We start from the raw sequence: 26,241 nt of genomic DNA, 5'->3' as shown, positions 1-26,241 counted from the left end.
TTAGCATTTTCCTGATTACTAATAAGGTTGAGGACTTTTAAAGGGTTTATTATCCTTTTGTATTTCCTCTTCTGTGAGTTTCCTACTCAATTTTTTTTCCTCATTACTGTGTTGAAATTATTTAACATGAGAAAATATTTATGATAAAATGATAAGTTGAAAAAAGAAGGGAGTACAAATTGGCCTACAATTATTTTAAACGAGTAAAAGCAAAAATCTAGATAGTCAACGTTTGGAAAATTTGTCATAAAAGTTAAGTTAGATACAGTAAGATGTGGGATTTGAGAATAATTTGTTTTTCATCTAAAAACGATTTTAACATTGTCATAATACTGTTTTCTCATTTTCAAAGAGCAAACAAATATAATATTGCTTGATGCTTGGGGAAATTGCCCTACAACTTCTGACTCTGTTTTCTAAGTCTTCGTCTTGGTTCCATGTAGACTGAGTGATTCCTTTTCTTTATTCTTGCTATTATTTTTGACATTGTTCCTTTCTGGTAGAACACTGCATGCCTGCCCTGAAAACTCTGTGTGTGCCTGTGTGTGTGTATGTAAGAAGCAAGGATAGAATGGTGAAAAAAACATAAACATTTCAAGATTTGTATCCTTAATTAGACATGTTTAAACTGCAGCAGAAATTGCCTTTCATAATTCACAGTAAAGGGAGATGAATGTATGTATATCACTCAGAGACTTCACATATTCATGTTTAGAAATATAACTTAAGCACACACTAGTCAAAGTTATCAACTTGGGAAGGGAATAACATTCTTTACAAAGAGGACCAGCAGTGTCTATAAAAAGCAAAACCAAGACAGAGAGAAATGGTCATGTAAAAATTAAATAGAAGTTAATTCCTGTCCACCCAAACCCCTGGGAAAGAATGGACTGTATTCCACGTTTCACTGCCTCTTTAACAGCCAGCACGCATAACCTTCCACCAGTGGAAGGTAGTTAAGTCTCCAGAGTTGTCCCCTCTGGTCCTTTCCCTCTGTCTTCATGTCAGCCAGGCTTCTATTACTCTTCCATTTCCTGCCTGGATTTCCAGTTTCCCTGATACACTCCACTGAGAAATGTTCCCCACCCTCATGCAAGTGCTCTTTGCCATAGGTCCAGAGAGCACAACCAGGATTTTTACCTTTTGTGAGGACAGATAGGAGCTGTATTTTTACTTCGTACTGAGACTGCAGGCCCCAGTCCATGCTGCAGCTTCATGTCTTTCGAGCAGTTTTCATCAGCCATGGGCATGTTGGGTTGCTGTAATGAATCTCTGGGATATTAGTGATGTGAGCTGGAACATACTTTTGTGTGTTCCCTACCTTTCCTACTAGCTTCCAAATGAGCAAGAGGCAGAGGTTATCCTCCTTGCCCTTGCTCAGAACTGTATCACTTTCCAGTCGTCTCAGCATTTGAGTGCTTCACTAACTCATACACTAATTTGTAAAGTCGGTGTCGCTGCATTTCCTTTGATTTGCGATAAAATGTCAGTTCATATTGAGTGTTGCAATGTGAGTTCAAAGATAAGAAATGAAAGAAGGCCAAAATGAAGCCAAACTTTTAAAACAGGATGTTTTTAAAATTAGGACAAAACCTTGCCCAGTAAAACCTGGAGAGCCAACCAAATAGGATTTGCAACTTGAATGCACACCCTCCAGGAGGCCTCTCAGAAGAATCTGCCAAGCCATGTTTGGCTTCTCAGGGGTGCTTGCCATGTGGGGTGCAGTCCTGGGACCTCCCATGGTCTTCCATCTGCTTAACTTTGAGCTAAGGTGTGGGTTTGGATTCCTTAATGTGTATCTGGAATATTATCTGAAAACATTTTTCTTTCTGTGGGCTTGGAATGTACTTGGATGTTTATGGAAGCTACTCTTTGGCTTAATGGAATCAGCTCCATGGCTGAATGTTATGATTTGGGGGTGCCCTATAGGGTCATCTGCTTTGAATATCAGCCTTACCATGGCCACCATCATTATTGCTTCTTTTCTTTGGACACTGGATACCTTCCCTAAGGAGTAAGGCTGTCTTAGGTTAACCCGTTGCTTCTCAAAGTGTGTTTCCTGGATCAGCTGGGAACTTATTAGAAATCAAGTGATCAGGCCCAAACCCAGCCTCTAGGGATGAAGCCCAGCTTTCTGTGGTTTAATAAGCCTTTTAAGTGATTCAAATGCACATTAAAGTTTGAGAACCTCTGGGCTTACCCTCTGGGCTTCAAAGTGTATGCTAGATGATCTGAAGGAAAATATTATAACTTTATATTTTATGATCTCTTTTTCTAATCTCTATTTCTTTACATTTTAATATGCCCAATACATTAATATCATTATCTATGTATCATTTATCAACAAATGTATGTACAGTAAGAGTGCATGCTTAATTTTTTTATAGCTGGGGATGCATGATATGCAAAGTATGAAGACTACTTCTTGTCTAAGTATAATATTTTAAAATTCTTATGGCCTAAGTCAACTGAGCCACTAGCCACCAACAATGTCATATATTTGCATTAATATATTTATCTCACTGCTCACTTCTGAAATACTTTGCAAATAATTTATAGTGTTCATTTCTCCTCCTGTGCAGACAGCTCTCACATTTCCAGTCATGTGGTAAAAAGAGGCCTCTGTGTTGGATGCTGGAGCCTTTTTCCTTCTCCATGAGCAAAAGAAGAGAATTAGTGATGGCCCCTGAACAGCATCAAGGGCATCTCCCACCACCCCACCCCACCTCCGCCAGTCCATCCATTTTTGCGCATCAGAAAAGATCACAGGAAGCCAGAAAGAGGATTCCATATGCAAAGTTTAACATACCCTTTCCCCACTCTCATTGCTCTTCTTAGATGGGGTGAACCCTGGGGGTTAGGGGACACACAGCACTCACTGGCAGTTTCCCCCGCTCCCCCACATATACCAGCTTACGCTAGCCTGGCATGCCTCCTGTGTGTACACTTACGCTCCCATTGTGTTATGCATTTCTGTGAGCAAAGCAGAAAATATCACGGTGCATTTATTATAAATGGAAAAATTGAAGAACTAGGAGTAGAGCCAACTTAAGTTACAACAATTTAGGGGCTGAACAAAGAAAAAGTTGAAAAAATTATTTCACTCCTAGCATAATATTTTACATAAAGCATGATCTTGATAACAACGCGTGAGACCAGTGACAAAGATACAAATACAGTTTGGTTCCTGAGCACTCAGGGCTGGTAATATGAAGCAGTTAAAAGCATAAATATAGGTTTAAGTCTTATCACTCTGTTTACTAATTATGTGACCTTGAGCAAGTTCCTGAACCTCTCTTAAGCTTCATTTCCTTCTATTGGTAAATTAAGGATAAGGACACAGTAAGTACTTCATAGACTATTGGGAGAATTAAATGAGATGTAAGTGCTTGGCATGATATCTGGCACCCAGTAAACCCCCAGTAAATGTTCCATTTTATTGTACTTTGTAATCAAATGCCAAGAGATAAAAAAGTGAATCCCTACCCTCTGACACTGAAGCCCACAACCCAGTGTTTTTTTCCTAGCTAAAGGCTAATGATCTTACATAACTCATACTATTTTGAAAATCAAAAGTAATGCCTCTATTGGAGAGACTGACCTAAAGATTTGTTAATCACTCTCTCCTCCTGCCCATATGTCTGTCTGCCTAGAAGAGCTATTTCTGTTCTTGAGCTAACTGTTGGCAGGGGTGCAGAGTCCTCTTCTTCTGTTTCACCTAATAGCACATTATACTTCATCATTAAGAAAGAAAAAAAAATTATATCTAGATCTCCACCATGGAGCCATTAAGTTGAAAACTTGATGGCAGTAAAATGATACCACATCAAGGAAGAAATAAAAGACTGCAGGTTTTCTGTCACTGTTCAGAGAAATTAATGTGTCTTAGAGGAGACTTTACAATATGTTATCATCAAATAAAAACACCGTAGGATAATAATGGGGGTTTCTATGAACTCTTTTTAAAAAAGTAATGCTTCCTTTTTTTTTTCCAGATCCACCTTTTCTTAATAGAAGGAAATGGATAAATATTATTTGAATTAATAATTAAATAGGAAAAAAACCTGTAACAAAATTGTAAAGATGTCTAGGCAGTATGTGCAGAACTGCTTCCCTGGAATACTTCCCTTATTTATCAGTACTTATTATGACCATATAACTCCCATATATTATTTCACTTAAATCTTTTCAATAATGCTGTGGATTAGGTGTGTTAGTTGCTCCGTTGTGTCTGACTCTTTGCAACACCATGGACTGTAGCCTGTCAGGCTTTTCTGTCCAGGTGATTTTCCAGGCAAGAACACTGGAGTGAGTTGCCATTTCCTCCTTCAGGGGATCTTCCTGACCCAGGCATTGAACCCAGGTCTCCTGCATTGCAGGCAGATTCTTTACTGTTTGAGCCACAATTAGGTATTACCATCCTAATTCAGTTTTTGAAGCACTGAGAGGTTCAGAAAGTTGCCCAAGATCACATAGTTATAAGTAATGAAATCAGGATCTAACCAGAGCTGTTTGATGCAGGACCACTTATGCTTTATATGGAGGCTGGAATGTGGCCTTTATGTTAATATTTTTCCTTCCTTTTTTTTTTTTTTTCAAAAAATACTTTTATTTATTTATCTGGCTGCACTGGGTTGTAGCTGCAGCATGCAGGATCTTTTTTCGTTTTAGCTACAGCATGTGGGATCTTACTTCCCCAACCAGGAATCGAACCCAGGTCCCTGAATGCAGGCCCCCTGCATTGGGAACACAGCATTTTAGCCACTGGACCACCACGGAAGTCCCATATTTTTCCTTCTTTAAAAAAAAAGATGAACTACTGTAGTAAAATGAACTCTACTCCTCCCCTGACTATAGGAGGGGGAGAGTCCACTTTATTACAGTAGTTTTACTACCAAGATTCTCCTTCACTGACTTGACCACTCTGAAATTATTAGCCTTGCCCCTATGGGAACACGCCAGGTAGCACATGGACTCACATGGTCAGCCTCCAGCATTCAGTTTGACTCATGTCAACAAACATGGATTGAGAGCTGTGAATGAGCAGGCACTCTGCCATGTGCTTGTTTGTTTGTTTTACAACCCCACAGCCATAGCCCGCCTGGCTCCTCTGTCCATGGGGTTTCCCAGGCAAGAATACTGTGGGGGGTTGCCATTGTCTTCCCCAGTGAATCTTCCTGACCAGGGATCAAACCCGCATCTCCTGCATTGCAGGCAGATTCTTTACCACTGAGCCACCAAGGAAACCCATTAGGTGCTTGACAAAGGGAAATAATGGATAAGACTTCCTGCTTTTAGGGATACTAACCTGGAAGGAAATATTCCAAAACATTAATAATGGATACCTCTGGGGTTAGTATCAGTTGTCTTTTCCTTTTTTACTTAGCTACATAAAATGTGTAAAATATATTAAAAACAGCTTAAAGAAAAAAAGAAGGCTGCAAGACAGGAAATTCTTAAGAAAATGATCTCTAATTGTGAAATGAAGCTGATGCTGGCAGAACCAGTACTGAAATTACAGACTTCAGCTTCTTATCATCTAGGTACTACTTTTTAAAACTGCCTTGGGGTACTGTTTAATTGAGAACTTACTATGTTCCAGACAATCTGTTAAGTGCTGGAAGATACAAAGATAAATAAGATAAGCTTTCTGGCCTCAAGGAATTTATAGTCCAGTGGGGAAAAAACTCATAATGGAATGTGAGATTTTTCCATGTGTATAGATACTGGTCTCTTCTGTTTGCATAAAGCTTTTGCCTTTTTGTAGAAAATAGCTGTTACATCTGTCTTAGAAATGCACATTTCCATATTGGCATGAAGTGTCATCTTTTGAGAGTTCTGCAAAAAATACAAGTTATCATTGCGTGCCAATGGAAAGACAGAATAACATGACAGAATCCCATTAGGTATAGTATTTAAAGAACCTCTAGCGTTGGGTAGGAGTCTGAAGTTGGACAAGTAGACTGCAAAATGCTAAAAAAGTTCTAACTCTTCTCAAAACCCTTCATGCAAGCTGAAAATGAGCCAGAGAGCTAAACTGCCGCATGGAAGCTCTGGCACAAACAAGAAACTCTCTGTATTTGCCGCTGTTATTTGTATGACAAACAGGCGCCATCTTTATACCCTTTTCCCAAACCTTCCCCAAAGAGTCTTCCTGGTTTAATCATTTTGTCAGACTGGAAAAAGAAGAAAAAAAAAGGATTTCAGGCCTGTGTGGACTATAGTTTGGACTCTCATGACCTTGTGTCACCCCTCAGGCCATCGCTCTACATAAATAGTCTCTCACACATAAGAGGAGGCCAAACCACAATGGACTTATTAACTCCGTAACTGTACACAGTAGTATATGTAACTATACTGAATTGTCATCATTAGATATTAAAGTATTGATTAACATTTTGTGCTTTCCAGTTAAAAAAGATGGGGAGATTTCTTTTTTTTAAAATCAAAAACTCTCTTCTGGATTAACTGAATGAGTTAAACTTGGTAATCCCAGTTATCTTAGGTTGTTTTAAAGTCATGTCATTGTTTTGGCAATATTCATGAAGCCTATAACTTTAGCTAAAAAGAAGTATAGCTTCACCTAGGTTAATGACATAACTAAGAATGAAGGGCTAAATGTCATTTAGATAAACCAACAGTTTAGTATGTTGAACTCTAAAATTCCAGTGGATAAAAGCAGGAATTAACCACTTGCAGTGATTACTGACCCAGACTTTAAGTATAATGAAAGTTAATGAGCTGAATTCTTTCCAGTGTAACACATGATCACTGAATGATAACTGACCTTTGAAGATCACTGCTATCATGTGAAAATAGTAAGCATTAAAGATTGAAAATCTTGATTTTGATGCAAAAATAATATTTTCTAATTAAAGTGTGAAAGCATGTATATGCTTCCTTAATTTAAATATAAATGTAACTATGAGAGCCGAAGAATTGATGCTTTGAACTGTGGTGTGGAGAAAACTCTTGAGAGTCCCTTGGACTGCAAGGAGATCAAAAATGTCAATCCTAAGGGAAATCAACACTGAGTATTCATTGGAAGAACTGATGCTGAAAGCTCCAATACTTTGGCCACCTGATGTAAACATCCAACTCATTGGAAAAGACCCTGGGTCTGGGAAAGATTGAAGGCAAAAGGAGAAGGGGGCAGCAGAGGATGAGATGGTTGGATAGCATCACTGGTTCAATGGACATGAACTTGGGCAAACTCTAGGAGATAGTGAGGGACAGGGAGGCCTGGCATGCTGCAGTCCCTGGGGTCCCAGAGTTGGACGTGACTTAGTGACTGAACAACAACAAATACTATGTTTATATGTGTGTGCTTTTATTGTTCACTCACTAAGTTGTGTCCAGCTCTTAACGCACCAGGCTCCTCTGTCCATGGGCTTCTCCAGGCAAGAATACTGGAGTGGGTTTCCATTTTATTCCCCAGGACGTGTGTGTATGTGTGTGTGTGTGTATTCATATATCTATATAAAATAAACTGATCCTTGCCATAGTCAGTGGGATAGGACTGATTGTAGCCATGTAACCCATGGTGCTAATTATCATCTCAGCAAAGATTCAAGAATCTAAAACTCAGACTCCACCAGCCACAGGTTTCTATCTGGTGACTGTAAGAACCACAAGACCTGGAAAGCCAAGGCCTAAAGAGCTATTTGCAGACCCCATATCTCCCAACTAGAGATCTTAAAGAGGAAAAACACTGAAAGAATCAGAGGTAAATGGAATGATCAAAAGACTCTCAAGCCAAAAAGGATGGAAGGGTGGGAGAGGCCAAGGCAGAATAAGATATTCTGAAAATGGAAGGAACAGTGCCTTGTAAATGTCAGTTTTCTCCGATCAATAAGCATGAGTTTCAAGTATCAAGAAAAAAAAAGTTATGATGTTCAGCCCATTAACTCCTTCAACCTCAGATGCCCTGGGACATGCCCAGAAAGGCCTTTCAGCATCACCACAAAGGTCACCACCTATTCCCAGCTCTTCTCAGTTATGCCTTAAACAGAACCATTTAAGATAAATAAAAGATGATTTACAATTCAATAGTAGTATTTTTAGTCTTATTTCATTTTAAGTATCACAATGTCAGAAAAATGATGGCTCTCAATTTTTTGTGTGTGTTTAAATATAAGTTTTATTCTTTAAATGGAAAAAAATGAACAAGCTGCTTGGTAATGCTACTCACTATTTATCAATCTCTCAACTGGGTCATGGGGAAATGTCAAAGGTCCTGCCAGAGGGTAAACCAAAAACAACAGGGAGAGGAAGACCAGAATACGGTGCTAAATTATAAAATTGTGTTGCCCCTCTGAGATCCGTTGCTTTGCATACAGTACTCAAAGCAGCTACCAAAAGATAATTCTGTTGCACTACAGGTTTTAACCTTGCTTTTAAAAGTTAAGTTTCCTTTCTGACTGAATCTGTATAGCTCCAGGACAGAGTTTGATCCAGATTTGTGTTCAGTGGTGAGGAAGTCACAGAGCCATATGTTCCCATGAAATTAACATGCTGAGAAGTGAGGGAATTGCCACAATTACTTCTTCAAAGGCTTCTGGGGCGGGGGGAGAACCAAACTTACTATGACTCTCTATGAGGAAAACACAGGAGGTTGTCACACAAAGCACAAGTTTCACACACACAAAAAATCACTAAAGGAAGATTATGAGAAAAATGGAGACAATAGGGAGAGTCAAATATTACATATAGAGATACCTTGAAAAATGTCTTGTTCCTGTTCTTCTGATTCACAGCCCTCTTTCTATTGCAGGGCTTATTTTGGTGTGAAAGACCTTAGTTATTTAGTAGGTACATGCCATCTGTTCTGTTTTTATGAACTTGCATAGACCCTATAATTATGTTCAAGAATTTGAAACCCCAACTAAAAACTAGGTCACACACACACACACATATACACCAACATATACACACTTGTGCCCTCACTGCCCTCTGACTATTCATTGATTATGTTAACTCATGGAGCCACCTTGAGAAGTGTCCTTCATGAAGAGAAGGAGTAAGTGTACAAGGGCTGGCCTCTGAAACCATCGCTGAATTTGGCACAGCATTAGGATATATCCTTGGTAAGTGAAATCTATCTAAGAGGAAACCATTGCAGGTATTTTGAGATCAGTATCCTAGGGTAAGCCAGTTAATCCCTTTCCTCCTTAATTATTTGCTCTGAAAAATAAAGCAAAGATTATCATCCGTTTCCCTCATCCCATTTGGTTTCCTAAGTCTTTCCTTGCCATTTGAATTAATAGCCAATAACAAAGTTGACTCTGAGAATGACTCTGATATATTTGCTGCAACAGCAGTTCTGGTTTCCATCTCTGCTAGCTGACAAAATCCAAGTGTGTATCTGTCATCACCAAAGTCTGTGAAATGCTGAGGGGTTGTCAGTGGGGTCACACCTTTCTTTCTCAGCCTAATGGCATGTTTGTTTAGCCAAAGTCTCCTTCAGTTCCATGTTTGGGAGCTGTAAACAAAGAAAGAATACTGTTGAACGGCAGAGAAGTTTTAATACTAAAGGCTATACACAAGCATAAGGCTAAGTAGATAAATTTGATGTGTTTAGATGGATTGCAGCCAACTTCTAACAGTCCTTCACAGTTTTTACTTATTTTCCCACCATGATCTCATTTGATCCTTGCACCAACCTCAAGATACTTCAATCATAAGTAGCTATGCTTCCCCCGTGGCTCAGATGGTAAAGAATCCGCCTGCAATGCAGGAGATCTGGGTTCAAGCCCTGGGTTGGGAAGATACCCTGGAGGAGGGAATGGCAACCCACTCCAACATTCTTGCCTGGAGAATTCCATGGACAGAGGAGTCTGGCAGCTACAGTCCATGGGGCCACGAGTCAGACACCATGGAACAACTAAACACAAGCACACATGCCTATTTCACAGCTAAGGGAACTGAGTATTGAAGAACTTAAAGTGATTTTTCTACGATCACAATGCTAAGTAATGAAGTCTATATTTAGAATTGTTTTCTGACTCCAGAATCCATTTTCCTTTTATTATGTCTTGTAGCCTTCATCTATTGATAAATATATCAACCGCTGCATTAGAGACAGACTTTTTAAAATAACAAATTTTGCTGGATTTTAAGAAGCTATGAGCAGCTGCACAGAACACCAAAGTCTGGCAAAAGAGCAGACAGATGCAGAGTCAAGTCATTTCATAAGCACAGTCCCCAGTGTGCTAACTCCTGAACTTGACCTTACTAGTTGTAAAGCTTCCCAGTTGTTTTGTTCAGTTTATGCCAGGTAACTATTAGGGGAACTGTAAATCCTTGAACATCAAGTAAATGCCCATCATCCAGATTCTACAGTTAAGTTGTACTTGTTTACCATACATCTGTCTGTGTATTCATTCCCCCATCCATAATCTATATTTTTTTCTGAAGTTGCAGACATCAGAAAACTTACACCTAAATGCTTCAGCATGCTTACTATTAACTGGGGTTCAATATTTGCCTATGGTTCAATTTTTTTTTTATTTCATTTATTAACTAAGCATCAATTGAAAGGGTTGAAAAAGATAAAAGAGTGGAAGTACATGCTTCCCTTGTGGCTCAGCTGGTAAAGAATCTGCCTGCAATGCGGGAGACCTGGGTTCAATCCCTGGGTTGGGAAGATCCCCTGGAGAAGGGAAAGGCTATCCACTCCAGTATTCTGGTCTGGAGAATTCCATGGACTGTATAGTCCAAGGGGTCTCAAAGAGTTGGACACGACTGAGCGACTTTCACTTTCACTTCACTTTCACAATATGTAAAAGAAGAGTGCTAATAACATAAAGTCATCTTAATAACAACTTTTGTGTGAAATATGCTTTAAAACATATTTATACAGAATTAAGGAATAAATTTTTAATATACTGAAAAAAATAAGGAATAAATGTTTTTTAATATACTGAAAATCTGACCAAGATTTTCTCATTCTTTACACTTAAATCATACTTTCCAGGTACATGTTACAAAAGCTTCAGGACAAATTTAAACTCATCTATACTCTCTTTTATGAAATATCATTGCCTATAGTTCTTTTTTAAAAGTTAAAAATTTGCATATGATCAAAGTGAAAGTGAAGTCGACCAGTTGTGTCCGACTCTTTGCGACCCAGTGGACTGTAGCCTACCAGGCTCCTCCGTCTATGGGATTCTCCAGGCAAGAATATGCCCAAATCTCAAGTGTACCATTCAATAAGTTTTGCCAAATGTGTTGTTGTTCGGTCGCTAAGTCATGCCTAACTCTTTGCAACCCAAGGAACTGCAGCAGCCAGGCTCCTCTGTCCATCACTATCTCCCTGAGTTTGCTCAAACCCATATCCTTTGAGTTAGTGATGCTATCCAACCGTCTCATCCTCTATCATCCCCTTCTCCTCTTACCCTCAATCTTTCCCAGCCTCAGGGTCTTTTCTAATGAGTCAGCTCTTCACATCAGATGGCCAAAGTATTGGAGCTTCAGCTTCAGCATCAGTCCTTCCAGTGAATATTCAGGACTGATTTCCTTTAGGATGGACTGTTTGATCTCCTTGCAGTCCAAGGAACTCTCAAGAATCTTCTTAGCACCACAGTTCAAAAGGATCAGTTCTTTAGCACTCAGCCTTCTTTATGGTCCAACTCTCACATCCATACGTGACTACTGGAAGAACCATAGCTTTGACTAGAGTGACCTTTGTCGGCAAAGTGAGGTCTGCTTTTTAAAACACTGTCTAGATTTGACATATTTATTCTTCCAAGGAGCCAGCATCTTTTAATTTCATGGCTGCAGTCACTGTCCATATTGATTTTGGAGCCCAAGAAAATGAAATCTGACACTGTTTCTGCATTTTCCCCATCTATTTGCCATGAAGTGATAGGACCAGAAGCCATGATCTTAGTGTTTTGAATGTTGAGTTTTAAGCCAGCTTTTTCAGTCTCCTCTTTCACTTTCATCAAGAGGCTCTTTAGTTCCTCTTCATTTTCTGCAGTTAAAGTGGTATCATCTGCAAATCTGAGGTTGTTGGTATTTCTCCTGGCAGTCTTGATTCCAGCTTGTGATTCATCTAGCCCAGTATTTCACATGGTGTATTCTGCATAGAAGTTAAATAAGCAGGGTGACAATATATAGCCTTGATGTACTCCTTTCCCAATTTTGAACCAGTCCATTGTTCCATGTCAGGTTCTAACTGTTGCTTCTTGTCCTGCATACAGGTTTCTCAGGAGGCAGGAAAAGTGGTCTGGTACTCCCATCTCTTTAAGAATATTCCACAGTTTGTTGTGATCCACACAGTCAAAGGCTTTAGCATAATCAATGAATTAAAGTAATTGTGTTTTTAGAATTCCCTTGCTTTTTGTGTGATCCAGCCTATGTTGGCAATTTGATCTCTGGTTCCTCTCCCAAATGTATATACCCATGTGACTCAAACTTTCATCTATATATGAAATATTACACTCACTCTAGAAAGTTCCCTCTCTTATGCCCATTCCCAGTCAATACCCTCCTCACCATGGTTCTAATACCTGTTACTATGGATTAGTTTTATCTGTTCTAGAACTTCATATAAATGGAGTCATATAGTATTTACTCTTTTGTGTAAGGATTTTCTCACTCAAAATTGTGTTTGGCATAATTGAAAAACACACATGTACCCCAATGTTCACTGCAACACTATTTATAATAGCTATGACACGGAAGCAACCTAAATGTCCATCAACAAATGAATGGATAAAGAAGCTGTGGTACATATATACAATGGAATATTACTTAGCCATAAAAAGGAATGCATTTGAGTCAGTTCTAATGTGGTGGATGACTCTGGAGCCTATTATATAGACTGAAATGAGACAGAAAAACAACAAATATCATATATTTATATATATATATATGAAATTTAGGAAGATAGTACTGATGAATCTATTTGCAAGGCAGCAATGAAGATGCAGACATAGAAAACAAACTTCTGGACACAGTGAGAGAAGGAGAGGGTGGAACGAATTGAGAGTGAAGCACAGAAACATATATATTACCATATGTAAAATAGATACCCAGTGGGAATTTGCTGTGTGACACAAGAATCTCAAACCAGTGCTCTGTGACAACCTAGAGGGGTGGGATACAATAGAAGATGGAAGAGAGGTTCAAGATGGAGGGGACATATGTATACCTATGGCTGATTTGTGTTGACATATGGCAAAAAACAACAAACTATTGTAAAGCAATTATCCTCCAATTAAAGATAGATTTCTTTAAGTGAAAAAACAAATTATGTGTTTGAGATTCATCTGTGTTGTTTTGTGTATCAGGAATTTACTCCTCTTAATTATCAAGTATGAGTCTACTGTAGGAATATTCTAGTTTCTTTTTTTAAACTGAAGTATAGTCAATGTATGAGAATCTAGTTTCTTTATCCACTTTCCTCTTGACAGACACCCAGGTTATTTATAGTATTTAGTTATTTTAAATAAAACTACTCTGAACACTCTTAAAAAGATCTTTTTGTGAATAGGTTTTCATTTCTCTTGGGTAAATACCTAGAAGTGGAATTATCAGGTCATAGGAAGGTATATGTTTAGTTTTTTAAGAAACTTCCAGAACTGTTTCCAAAATTTTAACTCCTACTAACAATGTACGAGATTTGGTATTGTCAGTCTTTTTAATTTTAACCATTCTAACAGGTGTTCATCATATTAGTTTTGAGTTATAAAACAAGAATATCCATAATAGAGAGCATTTCCACAATCAACGGGTGACTTAGTTAATGTCTATATTCTTGTCCACCTATTACTACACCAGTCCAGTTCTCCTAAGTCCTAATATTAAGACACTAAATCCTGGTTCTCAAGCTTAAAGAGTTGATTGATGTTTCATAAATTGGTGGTTATTTTTGAAGTTTTTAAATTCAACTTGAGCTCTAAATCACTGAGTATCATTTAAGTTCATTTTAGAGTGGTTTTCTATTAATACTTAGGCTTTCAAATTAATCAAAATAAGGTTAGTTCTTGATTTATGCTCAGTAGAAAAATAATCACACCTTATAAAATTTCTTTCACAATTAAATGTGCATCAGATTGACTCTCATAGACCTAAACTTGAATAACATAAGTAAATAGTTTTAGACTAAGCATCAATCACATGTGGTAAAGTTACCTGTAAGCTATATCAGTTCCTAGAGGAAGTATGTAGGTCTTATTTTGTTTCATGTAAAATTCTCTGTGGGCTCTCTAATTTATTCCTAGTGAGTTTCAAGCCTTTACATTGCTGTCTTCTTGACTTTTCTTCCATTTTCAAGTTCTAACTCTTGCTCACTTGTTACAAAAATAACCTAAATACTCTTAATGCTTCCCAAAAATGAATTTCAATCCACTGATCATATTAGACATATTATTATTACCCATTTGACAATTTTTCTTTTAATGAACTTTAGTAATCAATAGCAGCAACACAGCTTAGAGCTCTAAAGTAGGAGAAATAGGGCTTCCCTGGTGGCTCAATGGTAAGGAATCCACTTGCCAATGCAGAAGACACTGGTTTGATCCCTGGTCCAGGAAGATCCCACGTGCTGTGGAGCAACTCAGCCTGTGTGCCACAACTACTGAGCCTGTGCCCTTGAGCCTGGGAACTGCAACCATTGAGCCCACGCGCCACAACCACTGAGGCCTGAGGACTCTAGAGCCCATGCTCTGCAACAAGAAGAGCCACCACGATGAGTCTATATACCGCTCTAGAGAAAAGCCCCCAAAGCAGTGAAGACCCAGCATATCCAAAAATAAATAAACAAAGGAGGAGAGAGAAACTATGCAAGACCTGAGACTAATGTAGTCTAGTCAAAGCATTGGGAAACACTAATATAAAAGATAAATTGTCCACTGCTCTCTGACTAGTTTTTTTCTTTCTTTATACTTCAGTTATCAAGATGTTAAAGGATGATCTATGGGCATATGTAAGAATTTTTAAGTAGGAAATTTATAATGCAACTTTAGTATCAATTAATTTTTGTTAGGCTGACTATATTTCTGGTAGCACCCACTCAGCTTCCTCCCATAACATTTAGGAAGGGCAAAATGGTTCCATAGTTTTGAGACTCTCCATTGGTTACAGAGACATTAGGAAGCTTGCATCCAAGGAAATGATATGAATTAGGCATTTTAATCTCTATTCTGACGTCTATTGTTTCAGAACCACTTGATACATTGCTTTGTCTCTCACCATCTAGCTGTAAAATAATAAAATTTATTGGCTCTTAAGATATGCTAATACAGTAATCATTTGTTTAAATTACATAAAACATCATCTATATATGAAGTTCACATATTTTTGTAATGAAGCCACAAAGCACATATTTTGTACTTTTGAAAATAATATTCTGTGGCTTGGAATAATACTGTACTGTTAATTTCCCCATTCATCAAATGTATAATACATACCACATACTCATTGCAGCTTTTTTTTTTTTAATCTGCATACAAGCCACCAGGGCCAATGTTATGCATAGGTGAAAACAAACAGCTATAATTGAAATGATGAAGCAGCACAGAAAAGACCTACCTGCTATAAAATATTTGCTCTAGTTTCTCTTTGGGATAAAGAGAATTCAAATTTTCTATCAAAATTTATGTATTAGCAGGTAATATACCAGGATCACTTTCTTTTATATGAACCATTGATGCCTATTACTCCTTCAGAGTCTAGCAGGGCCATGAAGGGAGGGGAGGGGACACAGACATTTGGAAAGGCTGGAGTTAATATGAAATAATGAGGTGGTAGGTGTGTGTCTGTGTGTGGGTGATGGGTGTGGGTGTGGGTGTGTGTGTGTCGGAATGGGGGAAAGCTCCAAGAAGCAGAAGGACAGCTTGAGGGTAGAAAGCACCTGTGGGAAGAAGCTCTGCAAGAAAATCTGGGACTTTTGCCAGAGATACACTTGCTTCCAATGTTGGCCTAGGGCTGGACCCATGAGACACAAACGAGAAAGTAATGTAGGCTCATATTTTTTAGATAAAGCCAAATTTTGCATGTAAGCTTTTATGAAGTCCTTTGTTCTGACACAGGAAAGACAGAATAATTTTGCAGGCATCGTTCATACTCAGGCAAAAGATTTTGCATTTTTCTGTGTTACATAACCATACAGTTAGATATATGCTGGCTCATCTACTAAATAAATATTGAAAATGAAAACTTATTATTATGGTAAATTGCTGTGTAAATACAAATTCTATTTAGTGTGATTCCAGAACTTTTATAAAAATGAAGTCACCTTTTTTTTCTGATAATTGCCCCTGCTGTTTTGCCACTGACCACTTTACAAAGGAATCAAATCCAAATGCTGCATTGCTTAGTCAGATTTCATTGCATTTTAAATGAATGGAGATAGAAGTAAAAATACCCTAGGGTATTTGACAGAGTCCACTTTTAGGCTTCTTCCATTTATAATCTAGCTCTAAACTGTATCCCTTTTATTTAGTTTTCTTTATTCAATACATGCTATTTTAGTTACATATAAAATAGTGTCCTATCCACAACTAATTTCTGTCCTCTCAAAAAACAAAAGTGATCACTTCATGTTTTATCATATTCACATTTGTATATTTTACCATAGTTAATAGAGAATGGCTCAAGGCTTCAAATAAATTTGAGAGCATAAATTTAGTATTTATTTAGAATTAGATCATAAAGCAAAATTATTAGAATTTTATTACATTTCATTTTTCATAAATTTTTCATTTTTTCAATTAAAACACTTAATCTTTCTTAAATTAACCATAGCAAACAATAAAGGGATGTCCTTTAGACTGAGACAAAAGACCTTGATAAAAATAATTTCTATCTTGGCTCTCTAACCATGTTATCCTAGGGCCTTAATATTAAAGAGCTATCTTCTAGCTGGTAATTGAATAGCTCTTCATTAGTTTCTCCAAAAATAAGAGTTTTTAATCTAGTCTTACAGATTAGGATAGCCTTAGGTTTAAATATATTTTGGAAATTTGTTCCAATACTTAAGTTGAAAATGTCTGATATTTTCAATTACTTAAAACATTTATGATTTTAAGCTCCTAGCAGAAATCTGCTGCTGAAGAGGAAAAATATTAAGAGCTGTTAGTCAGAAAGATACTTATGTAAGAACTGTGACATTAGTTATTGGTTTGAAAGCAAAAAGTCCTATATTTTAGACTCAAGGCTTTAGAAATCTTTAGTGAGCATTTTCCCCTCTCAGAACTGAGACAAATGGCTGATGAGTGAAATCTTGAGAATGTTCACAGCTTTTCTCCTTCATTCTGTTGCAGCCCGGAAGATGGTGAGATCCATCCAGAAATCTGTCGGCTCTACATTCAGCTGCAATGCTGCTTAGAAATGTACACAACAGAAATGCTAAAATCTATATGCCTGCTGGGGTCTCTTCAATTTCATCGAAAAGGTATCTACATTTAATATATTGCCATAAACAGTGAGAAATGTTAAAGCAAAACTTATATTTTGCAAAGGCCAATATGTACCATATGTTTACCTATACACAATTAGAATATGTTCAGGAAATATTTGAAATAAATAAAAGAAGCCTATATCAGTACTATCAACATGCATAACAACCCTGATTATCTTGAACAGAAATTGTGGTAGAAACAGTTCTCAAATTTATTATCTTACCCCTCGTGAACATGATTTTGGCTAGAATCAGTGTGGGCAGTAAAACTATATAATGATCTTACTGGGGTAGTAAATGCTATCCAAAATTGCTGCTATGTCCCTAAATGTATTTGATTGCAAGATGACAAATCACAAATTGTGCCCCAAAGATAAAATAGGGGAAATTCAATAAACAATAGGGAGGCATATTAGTGACTGAAAAATTTCATCCTCTGGTTTTAACTTATAAAGAGACTATATTGGCCTAAAGAACTGAAATCTCCAGAGATGCCAGTGGCTTCAGCATGGTTTGATCAGACCTGAATTCCATTCTGAGCGATGCTCTGCCTTCTCCTGGGTGTTGGTGTTAACGCTCAAACTGCCTTCCCCCACATTTACAAACTGATTCCAACAGTTTCAGTCATCACATATGCATAGAGAGAATTTCTCCCACTCTAGATTAGCTCCCTTCCCTTCCCATCCCATCCCTCTGGGTCATCTCAGTGTACCAGCTTTGAGTGTCCTGCTTCATGCATTGAACTTGGACTGGTCATCTATTTCATATATGGTAATATACAAGTTTCAATGCTATTCTCTAAAGTCATCCCACCCTTGCCTTCTCCCAGAGATTCCAAAAGTCTGTTCTTTATATCTGTGTCTCTTTTGCTGTCTTGCACATAGGGTCATTACCATCTTTCTAAATTCCATATATATGTGTTAATATACTGTATTGGTATTTTTCTTTTGGACTTACTTCACTCTGTATAATAGGCTCCAGTTTCATCTACCTCATTAGAACTGATTCAAATGTGTTCTTTTTAATAGCTGACTGATATTCCATTGTGTATATGTACCACAATTTTCTTATCCATTTGTCTGCCTATGGACATCTAAGTTGCTTCCATGTCCTAACTATTGTAAACAGTGCTGTGATGAACATTGGGGTACACGTGTCTCTTTCAACTCCGGTTTCCTCGGTGTGTATGCCCAGCAGTGGGATTGCTGGGTCGTATGGCAGTTCTATTTCCAGTTTTTTAAGGAATCTCCAAACTGTTCTCAGAGAAAGAAGTGGCAACCCACTCCAGTATTCTTGCCTGGAGAATCCCATGGACAGAGGTGTCCTGTAGGCTACAGTCCATGGGGTCACTAAGAGTCAGACATGACTGAGCAACTAACACACACACACACACACACTGTTCTCCACAGTGGCTGTACTAGATTGCATTCCCACCAACAATGTAAAAGGGTTCCCTTTTCTCCAAACCCTCTCCAGCATTTATTGTTTGTAGACTTTTTGATTGCAGCCATTCTGACCATTGTGAGATGGTACCTCATTATGGTTTTGATTTGAATTTCTCTGATAATGAGTGATGTTGAGCATATTTTCATGTGTTTGTTAGCCATCTGTATGTCTTCTTTAAAGAAATGTCTGTTTGGTTCTTTGGCCCATTTTTTTATTGGGTCATTTGTTTTTCTGGTATTGAGCTGAATGAACTGCTTGGATATTTTTGAGATTAATTCTTTGTGAGTTGCTGCATTTGCTAGTATTTTCTCCCATTCTGAAGGCTGTCTTTTCACCTTGATTATAGTTTCCTTTGTTGTACAAAAGCTTTTAAGTTTAATTAGGTCCCATTAGCTTAATGTTGCTTTTATTTCCATTACTGAGTGGTGGGTCATAGAGGATCTCACTATGATTTATGTCAGAGAGTACTCTGCCTATGTTTTCCTCTAGGAATTTTATAGTTTCTGGTCTTACATTTAGATTTTTAATCCATTTTGAGTTTATTTTTCTGTATGGTGTTAGAAAGTGTTCTAGTTTCATTCTTTACAGGTTGTTGACCACTTTTACCAGCACCACTTGTTAAAGAGATTGTCTTTTCTCCATTGTATAATTTTGCCTCCTTTGTCAAAGATAAGGCATCCATAGGTACGTGGATTTATCTCTGGGCTTTCTATTTTGTTCCATTGATCTATATTTCTGTCTTTGTGCCAGTACCATATTGTCTTGATGACTGTAGCTTTGTAGTATAGTCTGAAGTCAGGCAGGTTGATTCCTCCAGTTCCATTCTTCTTTCTCAAGATTGCTTTGGCTATTCAAGGTTTTCTGTTTTTCCATACAAATCGTGAAATTATTTGTTCTAGTTCTGTGAAAATACCATTGGTAGCTTGATAGGGATTGCATTGAATCTATAAATTGCTTTGGGTAGTAAACTATTTTCACTATATTGATTTTTCTGATCTGCTGGATCATTGAAAAAGCGAGACAGTTCCAGATAAACATCTATTTCTGCTTTATTGACTATGCCAAAGCCTTTGACTGTGTGGATCACAATAAACTGTGGAAAATTCTGAAAGAATTTACACAGAATACCAGACCACCAGACCTGCCTCTTGAGAAACCTATATGCAGGTCAGGAAGCAACAGTTAGAACTGGACATGGAACAACAGACTGGTTCCAAATAGGAAAAGAAGTACATCAAGGCTGTATATTATCACCCTGCTTATTTAACTTATATGCACAGTACATCATGAGAAACGCTGGGCTGGATGAAGCATAAGCTGGAATCAAGATTGCGGGAGAAATATCAATAACCTCAGATATGCAGATGACACCACCCTTATGGCAGAAAGTGAAGAAGAACCAAAAAACCTCTTGATGAAAGTGAAAGAGGAGAGTGAAAAAGTTTGCTTAAAGCTCAACATTCAGAAAACTAAGATCATGGCATCTGGTCCCATCACTTCATGGCAAATAGATGGGGAAACAGTGGAAACAGTGTCAGACTTTATTTTTTTGGGCTCCAAAATCACTGCAGGTGGTGTCTGCAGCCATGAAATTAAAAAGACATTTACTCCTTGGAAGGAAATTTATGACCAACCTAGACAGCATATTTAAAAGCAGAGACATTACTTTGCCAACAAAGGTCCATCTAGTCAAGGCTATGGCTTTTCTAGTGGTCATGTATGGATGTGATAGTTGGACTGTGAAGAAAGCTGAGCACCAAAGAATTGATGCTTTTAAACTGTGGTGTTGGAGAAGACTCTTGAGAGTCCCTTGGACTGCAAGGAGATCCAAGCAGTCCATCCTAAAGGAGATCAGTCCTGGGTGTTCATTGGAAGGACTGATGCTGAAGCTGAAACTCCAGTACTTTGGCCACCTCATGCGAAAAGTTGACTCATTGGAAAAGAACCCTGATGCTGGGAGGGATTGGGGGCAGGAGGACAAGGGGATGACAAAGGATGAGATGGCTGGATGGCATCACCGACTCGATGGACATGTGTTTGAGTAAACTCTGGGAGTTGGTGCTGGACAGGGAAGCCTGGTGTGCTGTGATTCATGGGGTTGCAGAGTCGGACACAACTGAGCAACTGAACTGAACTGATCCATGAACATGGTATGTTTCTCCATCTATTTGTGTCATCTTTGATTTCTTTCATCAGTGGTTTATAGTTTTCTATATATAGGTCTTCTGTTTTTTTAGGTAAATTTATTCCTAAGTACTTTATTCTTTTTGTTGAAATGGTGAATGGGGTTGTTTCCCTAATTTCTCTGTTTTCTCATTGTTAATGTATAGGAATGCAAGGGATTTCTGTGTGTTAATTTTATATCCTGCAACTTTACTATATTCATTGATTAGCTCTAGTAATTTTCTGGTGGTGTCTTTAGGGTTTTCTATGTAGCGAATCATGTCATCTGCAAACAGTGAGAATCTTACTTCTTCTTTTCCAATCTGGATTCCTTTTATTTCTTTTTCTTCTGTGATTGCTGTGGCTAAAACTTCCAAAAGTATGTTTAATAGTAGTGGTGAGAGTGGACACCCTTGTCTTGTTCCTGATTTTAGGGGATATGCTTTCAATTTTTTCCCATTGAGGATAATGTTTGCTATGGGTTTATTACATATGGCTTTTATTTTGTTGAGGCATGTTCCTTCTATGCCTGCTTTCTGGAGAGTTTTTATCATAAGTGGGTGTTGAATTTTGTCAAAGGCTTTCTCTGCATCTATTGAGATAATCATATGGTTTTTATCTTTCAAGCTGTTAATGTTGTATATCACATTGATTGATTTGTGAATATTGAAGAATCCTTGCATCCCTGGGATAAAGCCCACTGGCCATGATGTATGATCTTTTTAATATGTTGTTGGGTTCTGTTTGCTAGAATTTTGTGGAGGATTTTTGCATCTATGTTCATCATTGATATTGGCCTATAGTTTTCTTTTTTTGTGGCATCTTTGTCTGGTTTTGGTATTAGGGTGATGGTGACCTCATAGAATGAGTTTCCTCTACAATTTTCTGGAAGATAGGATCTTGAGTAGGATAGGTGTTAGCTCTTCTCTAAATTTTTGGTAGAATTCACCTGTGAAGCCATCTGGTCCTGGGCTTTTGTTTGTTGGAAGATTTTGTATTAGAGTTTCGATTTCTGTGCTTGTGATGGGTTTGTTAAGATTTTCTATTTCTTCCTGGTTCAGGTTTGGAAGGTTATACTTTTCTAAGAATTCATCCATTCCTTCCAAGTTGTCCATTTTATTGGCATATAAGTTGCTGATAGTAGTCTCTTACGATCCTTTGTATTTCTATTTGTCTGTTGTGATTTCTACATTTTCATTTCTAATTTTTTTGATTTGATTCTTCTCCCTTTTTTCCTTGATGAGTCTGGCTAATGGTTTGTCTATTTTATTTAACTTCTCAAAGAACCAGATTTTAGTTTTGTTTATTTTTGCTATAGTCTCTCTTGTTTCTTTTTCACTTACTTCTGCTCTGATTTTTATTGTTTCTTTCCCTCTACTAACACTGGGGTTCTTCATTTCTTTTTTCCAGATGCTTTATGTGTAAAGTTAGGTTATTTATTTGATTTTTCTCTTGTTTCTTGAGGTAAGCTTACATTGCTAAGTGCTAAGCAGTGTAACACTGCTTTTACTGAATCCCATAGGTTTTGGGTTGTCATATTTTCATTTGTTTCTATGTATATTTTGATTTCCTTTTTTATTTCTTCCATGATAATAAAAAGCACATAGATTCTTAACTGATCATTTCATCTGACCTGCACTGCCTCCTGTCTTCACTGTCAGTCTCTGATTGATGCCCTTCTCTGTCTCTTCCTTTAAAAATATAAGCCCTTGCTCCCTGCTCTAGCATCTTACCATCTAAGTAAAACTCTTAAAAGAGTATACCTAAGAGCACCTTTGACTTCTCCTCTTTGTAGGATTAAGTCTCCATTTGGATTTCTATTTTATTCTCCTAAAGTACTACTTAGAATGTAAATCGTTAGTACTACTTAGAAGGTACTACTTACAAAATTATCCAGGATGCTGCATAAACATGGAGATGCACGGATCCTGTCCAGGACCCACTGAATCAGAATCTGGGGGCACTCCAGGTGATTCTGAAACATAGTGAAGATGGATAACCATTTAGCTACCCTTTGAAACAAAAGGAAATAACCCCATTGTATGTATAAAAATTGAAACTTCCAAACTCTTACCTAGCTATTCTTACTCATCTAAGTACATACATGTTGTATGCTTTCTTCTTTATCAACACTAGAAAGAAATTTGTCTACCAAGATTTAAGATGCCAGAAAATACACTCTTTATCCAGTGATAGCTCTAGTGTGGCCTTGGGCTAGGAGGGGTCTAGGTGATCTCACAAAGTCCCTTCCTGAAATAAAATAGATTTGACCCTTCTGAATTCAAACAATGGCAGATCATGCACTATGCTTACAATTTGTGGCCGTTTGAATCTATGGATGTGGAACCACAGATACAGATGACTGACTATGGGACCTGAGCATCCATGGATTTTGGGGTTCAGGGTATGTTCTAAAACCAACCACCCCAACTCCACCACACACACATACAGATACTGAGGGATGAGTGTAGTCCTCAGAATCTTAGGGGAATGGTGATTGCCATTCTAGTCTGTAACATTCAATCTCTTTCTGCTTAGAATCTCTTTCTGGTATGTTTCTTTTAATACTATAGTAAAAATTTGTATTTTGGTAACTTTTAGGTTAGCTACTTTCTTTTTTCCGCTAATTTCTTATTACAGGTTGGCCACTTCTCTTATTTATTCTATTTCATCAAGGATGGGGGCGGGGGGATTGCAATTGAGTCATTATTTTGGCTCTATATGAGAGTCTGTGGTCAATTTTTTATTGTGATTAGATTCTGAAGCCAAATTATTTTGCAGTTATCTGTACTTTTAATTTACTTTTATTTCTAATTACCTCCCTGATTGCTACCAGAAGTCCAGAAAGGATTGTATATCACATTTAGTTTTACTATTGTATTTTGTATTGAGTAGTCATGTGTTTACTCTTTGGAGGAAAAGGGCACACAAGGTTACTGCAGGGGTGAGGAGTACAGTTTGTTTCTGAGAAAAACAGCCTCAAATCATTTTAAAGCTTCTGCAGGGAGCTTGAATTTAATAATGAAGATTGTCCTTCTCTCTCAATTAAGCAAATTATAAATATCCTTCATTAACAATATATTCAGTGGCTCTTCATGCTTTCTGCATACCTCATGTTTCTCAATTTTTGCTGTCTCATAAGTATGATTGGTACAATCTAGTTGGAAATCTTTTATACTTATAAGATCCCGCTATTGCCAAAAATGAAGACAAACAGTACTAAGGTGATTGTCCTATTTCATGGCCAACAAAATTAAAGTAGATTACAGAAATACGAGGTAAAAATACACATTTAATAAAGGCTATTAGATTATGCTATACAAGTGTGGTTCTGAAAAACTGTTATGAGAATATGACAGATAGGAATAATTTTAGGCATTGTGTAGCCTCATATTCTAACAGTTTTCAGTTGTAGGTTGCACTATTATTTGACAAAGTCTAATTTCTATGTTTATAGTGAAAAATAATTGCTCTCACATCTTCACAGTTAATTAGGTAGGAAATCTTTTCCCACAACTGAATCCATGTATCACATTGACCATTAACGCCTGTTTTCTGACACCAGATAAAATGAGACCTCAGGATTCATTCACTCCAGTGGCAGAAAGCGAAGCCAGGTTTCTAAGAGAATTCAATAATTCTGCTGTTTTGCCCACAGCTTTCCTCTGCCCCATTCTACTCCCAGTCGGTCAGTTTTCACAACATTCCCATTCTAGAAGAAGCAGAGATGAGAGAACACTCCAGTGCAAGCGCCCTTCACATGTGAACTTGCTCTTTCCGTTTTTATGCTCATTTCTCCTCACTCTGTCAAGCACTTTCTCTGACTCTGCTCCAACCCTCTGCCATCGCTTACAGTCAGATTTTCCCCAGGTCGTTTGAGGTATACCGCCCTCCCTTCCTCCTCCTAAGATCTGAGATAAGATAGATTCTTCTCCTGTATTATGCCACTAGGATATATACAGATAGAAAAAATGCAGAGGAAATGTAACCACAAAAAGGAAAAGGAGAGAGAAATGTTGACAGTTAAAAATTCTTAATTCAAAATCCAGTGGGAGTTGAGAGATCAAGATGCTCTAATAAGAAATTAATGAACAGCCATCCATCCAGCAAAAACAGGATAAGCTCAAGACAAAGAATAGCATATGAGCAATAAAGACTCCTGGGTATTCCATCTCCTATTAAGGAATGTAAAGAAAATGACCCACACCAATAAAAGAAACAAGCAACATAAAGACAGAAATAGAATAGAGCCACAAGCCTTACTTTCCAATGTAATGAGGCAATTGATACTAAAATAGAACATTAGGTTAGAAGAAATGAAGCAGGATAAATCTTAAAATAGATTATGATTCAAATTATGGTGGACACATGCATTTGTCCTTTGAACAAATATTTATTGAGCACCTATCATATGCAAGGTACTGGGAGACTGAAATTATCAGGACTACAGAGATAGATCTGTGTTCTTATTGAGTATACAGTCTCATGCAGAGAAATAGGCAGGGAGGAAAGTTCTAAAAATCCCAAACACTAATAATTACAATGTCAATAATTAAAATAGAGTAGGTAATGTAATAGAACATGACCATGACTGGGTGACTACTTTAGAAGGGGTGGTCAAAACTCTCTGAGGAGACAGAACTTAATCTGAGATTTAATGACAAGAAGAACACAACTTCATAAACATTTGTATCTAATGCAAAGGACCCAAGACCAGAACAAGTTTGTGCTATTTGAAGAACATAAATATAAACAACTTCTGGAATCTAAGGGCAGTCTAACACCATCTCTTATTCTGTCTCCTTGTCTTAAATACCAAACAGGGAGCAGGATACCATATTCATCACCTTTAGTCAAAGTAGATGTCAGCTGAGGACTAGGAAAATAACAATGATCACAACTTCCACTTGTTGTGTACCTTCTACTTGCCAGGTGCTTTATCCATGCCATCTTATTTCATACTCAACATTGTTTTTCCCATTTTACAGATGGAGAAGCTGAGGCTCAAAGAAGTAACTTGTCCAGGGTCACCTATCACATTCATCCCCTCTACAAAGTTTGTGACTGTTCTACCACACCAAACCATTGCCCACTAATCTACCTTGGAGAAAGGCAAGAGAACATATCAAATGGAGAAACGAAAAATACTAGACTAGCACCATGAGCTGAATTTATTCTCAGATCTGACTTAATTATTGGTGTGCATATTTCAAGACACCATGTTT

The 26,241-nt window shown here is 37.6% G+C and overlaps 1 protein-coding gene across 2 annotated transcripts in view; it reads left to right on the top strand.

Annotated features, from left to right (window-relative positions):
- LOC122454497 (regulator of G protein signaling 7 binding protein) overlaps positions 1 to 26,241 on the top strand; it is a 106,142-nt gene that overhangs the window by 48,579 nt on the left and 31,322 nt on the right. For both annotated transcript variants that reach the window (XM_043489029.1, XM_043489030.1), the window contains exon 3: positions 17,271 to 17,401. In XM_043489029.1, coding sequence (XP_043344964.1) covers positions 17,271 to 17,401 — 131 coding nt within the window. The remainder of the gene's footprint in view (positions 1 to 17,270; positions 17,402 to 26,241) is intronic.

This window comes from Cervus canadensis, chromosome 16 (genome assembly GCF_019320065.1).
Source record: "Cervus canadensis isolate Bull #8, Minnesota chromosome 16, ASM1932006v1, whole genome shotgun sequence".
Lineage (NCBI taxonomy): Eukaryota > Metazoa > Chordata > Mammalia > Artiodactyla > Cervidae > Cervus > Cervus canadensis.
The sequence above is the reverse complement of the archived record's forward strand: the minus strand, read 5'-3'. Positions and strand labels throughout refer to the sequence as shown.